The 5,519-nt window shown below is 19.1% G+C and overlaps 1 protein-coding gene across 1 annotated transcript in view; it reads left to right on the forward strand.

Moving 5' to 3' along the window:
• LOC102681405 (RNA transcription, translation and transport factor protein) overlaps positions 1–5,519 on the forward strand; it is a 13,109-nt gene that overhangs the window by 4,186 nt on the left and 3,404 nt on the right. The window contains exon 3 of the mRNA XM_006625027.2: positions 1,072–1,173. Within this exon, the coding sequence (XP_006625090.1) occupies positions 1,072–1,173 (102 nt within the window). The remainder of the gene's footprint in view (positions 1–1,071; positions 1,174–5,519) is intronic.

Raw genomic sequence — 5,519 nt, forward strand, 5'->3', positions numbered from 1 at the left:
TTAATTTTCTAATAAACAATAAAAATGATTAAAATTTTCTAAAAATTAATTAAGAAGAAAATGGCTTATATATCGAAGTAAAATTATTGAAACTAATTTAATTTAAATTTTTCTATTATAAAATTATTATTTTATTTTATATAATTAATTTATATAATTAATTAATTAGTAAAATATGCAATATTATAAATATTTTTATTAATATTTCAGAAATTGAACGCATATATACGTGGTATATGACACGCATGACAGAATTTATAGTTTTCTATTTTTTATACATTTCTTATTTTTTTTTATTTATATATAATAGGCTGAAGGAGATATTAAAATAAGGAGATTTAAAATAATTTTGTTTTCTTTCTTTAAAGTTTTAATAATATCATTTTCTAATACTTTTCTAATATTTTTATTTTTGATGCTATTATTACTTATATTGGTTTTTTACATATTTCTGAATTACATTGATGTATATTTTTGCTTTTATATAATCCATAAAAAAATAATTGAAAAAAAATTAACTATAAAAATCCGGATGCATTATACAAGTTACATCTTTTGAGAATTGATTTATATGTCAAAGAGAATTTTGAATGCCTTTTAGAACTTAATCTAACTTAACCTAATCTATGAATAAAAAAAATAAAAAATGCATTTAAAATAAAAAGTTATTCTATATTCTATTTCAATTATGAATAGAATTTATTCTTTGAAATGTATCAAAAATGGACCAATTCATAATATATATAATATATATATATTTTTGAATCAGAATGATTTAGCAAATATACTTGTAAAATTATTAAATTATATAAGAATATTATTTCTAACATATTATTTATAATATATTTCAAGATTATAAGAATTTAATAAATTTCTTTCCAATATGTATAATTATTAATATAATCAAATTTAAACATATTATTCATTACATGTATATATTATATATTACATTCTATAATTTAATATCATATATTGTTATTGGTAATTTTATATAAAATAAAAAGAAATACAAAATATAATAATAATATAATAATAATATTAATATATAATAATAATAATATTTTATTTCAGTTGAAGAATATTCACAAAATGTAAAAGAAATTAAATTGAAAATGAAACAGGAAACAATGGTGCCTCATTTAAAATCCAAGAATCCACTTGACAATTTAAACTGTAAGTATAAGATAAATATATTTTTAAAATCTAATATTTTTTAAATTTTAAATATATTTATTTTTAAATAACGTTTTACATTTTAATTATTTCATTATTTTATATCTTTAATAATAATAAAAATGATAAAACATGTATAAATATTTTGAAATGTTTATTATATTTTATTTTTTGCTTTTATTCCATATAATTTATTAATATTTTTCACATTAAAATTTATTAAAATGTAATGCAATTATATTCTTTTTATATTATATTATTCTTTTTATATTTTATATTATTTTTTCATTTACACAAATTATTTTATATTTCTTAATATTATTTAAATAGATAAATCTTTTGTGCATTAAAAAATATTCATTAAAAAATAAATTTATATATAAAATATATAATCAAAATAGAATATTTATAGTTAATAAACTATTTATATATATATAATTTATATCGAATTCAAATATTTCTAAAATATGATTAAAATGAAAAAATGTTTCAGATAAAAATTGTATAAAAAGATACATTCAATAATATTAATAATTTTTCTATAGTACAATATATGTATAACGCGTACAGATTATATAAACATCATTTTTAAAACATAATTCATAATTTTAACAATAAATAAATAAAACCATAAAATTATAAAAATATAATTTTTATTGCAAAATATATAATTCGTTACTTTTTAAAAAAAATAATTTTATATAATTATATTTTATACAATTATTTTATAATAATATTATATAGTAAAATGTAAGCTACATCAAAAAATCTTTAGTTTAAAAGATATAATTTGAAATTTAAAATAGAAAGATAAGGAGTATGTAATGTCCTATTATTCATCCTCTCTTGTTTTTTATATAAATTTTATATAAATTATATTTTCAAGTTATAATATCTTCTAAACTAAAAATTTTTTGATAATAAAATAGTTTAGCACTTTTAGAAAATAGAAAATATATTACATTATAGAAAATAATATTGCACACATTGATAAATATAATCATATAATTTCATTTGGTTCAAAAAAATGAAGTTGACTTTCATATGATCTATAAATAATATTTATAGAAAAATCTATAAGCAATTTATAGAAAAATTATTAATAATATAATATAATATATCTTTTTATATCGAACAATTTTTATTTGAACCATTTTTTTTATATAATTTATATTATATATAATATATATTGAATATATATTATATTCCGAAAATAGAAATAAAAACTAGAAATGGCAAAACTAGAGATTTCTAAAGTAATTTCAAAAAATATTTTTCTTTACAAAAATGTTCGTTTACAAAAGTTACGAATTATTATTAAAAAATACTGGCCAATTACATTAGTCGAACCGCAATTGCAGCTATATGCTGTCATCGAACATAAACAAATGCAAACAACATATCTCAAAGAAAGTGTTGAATATAATAAATATTTTTTTATAGATAAAAAATTATATTACAAGTAAATCGAATTATATTACAAATGATGAATAAATTAATTAATTGCAATTATGATAAAATTATGACATAAAAAAATAAATTATATATTACAATCTATATTAAAAAACAATTCATCAAATAAATTAATCATTCAAGCAAAAATTTAACTTAATCTTTGAAATATGCCACTGAATCATTGTCTGGAACATCCTTTCTTAACATTGACACATGAATTAACAAATTTTTAACAAATTTACACATAACATAATTAATTAAATAAATTAAAAATAAAACATTATTGAAGAATAATACACACACTGTATCGAATTAACATATTTTTGTTCACTTGTACTATCATCAATATTGATCAGTTGATCATTTATAATTTAGTAATTTCAAAAGAGAATTTTGAACTATCTCATTAAAAAATATTGGTGGACTTAAAGAAAATTAATTTTCTTATGATAAACATAGTTCTGCTGTTGTAAACGAACTTCTGCACATCGAATAATATTTAAATATACTATAGCAATTCTATATTGAAATTCAATACATGAACATTTCATGAATTTTCATTTTTATTTTCTTCATTAATATTGATGAATGATGATATATCTCTTCTTCATTATTTAAAAAAATAAAAATCTAAAGAATTCATCAAATGTTCATGGGGACCACGCTTACAATATCGCTACAGTCACTTGTCTTGAGAGGCTTCATCTAATATTTAATAATATTGCAATATTCAATAATATTTTATAATATTTTATATTTTATATTTTATAATATTTTATAATATTCAATAATATTTTTAACATGGGACTGATGTCTCATTGTTGAAAGATCATATTCTTCCAGATCTCTAATGGAAATTTTTTCTAAAAGAACATTTTCTAGAAATATTTTATATATTGGACAATATAAGTTACCAAGAAGCATATATGGTCCAATAAAATCGCAATAAATGTCAACTCATAAAGTGATTGATCAATAGAGTTGTGCTAAGCGTGGACGAAGCATAAATTGTTTTATGCTTGTTCGCTCTCTAATTTGCATTGTGGTAATTGTAACATTCTTCTCGTGTTCAAAAAACTTCATTTATCCACAATACATATTTGCAGAATAAAAGATTCCGCTCCATTTTTTCTAATAGCTATTTCGAATATTGAAACTGTTAAATATAATCCTAAAAATGTAAGTTTTGTACCTGCACATATTTGTTTTTTAAGATAATGTACTGTCATCTGATTAACATTAAAACAAAATGAAGGCATTTATTATTAAATAAATATATATTTAATTAATAATTAATCATGTTATGTTAATTGAGAGTCATTTCAAGATGGTTAATATTACAATTTTCTATCATTGATAAAATATTATCAACAATCCGTAACAATCGCGCATCGCGATTGATTCCTATGGACATTAAATTATCTGTATTATACATAAGTAATCAATGTCCGAAATTCTTTATTATGTGAGTTCGATGTGACTTTTAATATTATCGGATTGCAACTGTTGCATTTCTATCGCATTGGGCTAATATCCAAAATATGTTATAATATTTCATATTTGTCCGCATAGTAAATACGCATTACAAAACAAAGTTCACTGAATTTATAAAATTGAGAACTTTATTTAATCTAAATAGTTTGAAAAATTTATAACTTCTTAAGATTTTTAAGAACGTTTGTATTCTTTAAACTTTTCTTCATGTTCATCTCAATGGATCACAATTTCACAATAAGATACATAATCTACATTATGGATTAGCGACTCTGATTATGCAATATTCCTTAAACAAAATTCCTAAAATTAGGTTGAGAATAATATTGCACAGAATCCATTATTCCCAAGAAAATTGATCGAATAATAAATTTCTTAGAAGATGATATTGATTAAAATTGATATGACTTGAAAATATCATTTCAACTGTATTCTTGCTACGCTGAAGAATTTTTAAGAAATATACAATCTTATAACATTTCTCCTAAATGAGATCACGCAACGTGAATCCATATCTTTTGTCATAATATATTGTGAATCAAAAATTGATATATTTCGAAAAAAAATTATATATTTTTTAAAAATATTCAATTGAAATGATATTTTAAGATAATTTTCTAATTATGCCAATCTTAATTTACAATATCATATATTCAATATATTCAAATAAATTTATTACAAATAATCGATCAATTTTTTTGGATTCTATGTACGATATTTCTTCTTAGATTGATGAAGAATTTTCCTTAAATTGAAGATGTCGCACAATTAGAGTCGCTAATCTAAACAATTTTGTTGGCTGCTTAATGTTTTATATAAGAACGCGATTCACGATATTCGAGATGAAAGGAGCATAAACATAAAGTTTATTTATTGATGAATTGTTTTTTAGACTATAATAGATTTTTTAGACTTTTTGTAGATTGTAATACATAATTTATTTTTTTATGTCACAATTTTATCATAATTGCAATTAATTAATTTATTCATCATTTGTAATATAATTCGATTTATTTATAATATAATTTTTAATGTATAAAAAAATATTTATTATACACTTCAAAATATGTTGTTTATATTTCTTTATGCTCGGTCGATAGGACATAGATAACACTTACGACTAGACTATGCATGACTAATATTTTTTAATAACTCGTTAACAAAGCCATAAAATTTTTGTAAAAAAATTATTGTTGAAATTAGAATCGTAGAAATCTCCAGTTTATAAATGTTCTGATATTTTTGAAATATCCTATATAACGGTTAACCATGTAAACACAATTTGTTTTTTTAAAATAATCGATTTAAATATATAAATATGATTTATTCTGTATATGCATGTGTGTATATATATATATATATATATATATATATATATATGTATGTATGTATGTATG

Source organism: Apis dorsata, unplaced genomic scaffold, assembly GCF_000469605.1.
Source record: "Apis dorsata unplaced genomic scaffold, Apis dorsata 1.3 scaffold_1215, whole genome shotgun sequence".
In the NCBI taxonomy this organism is placed as follows: domain Eukaryota; kingdom Metazoa; phylum Arthropoda; class Insecta; order Hymenoptera; family Apidae; genus Apis; species Apis dorsata.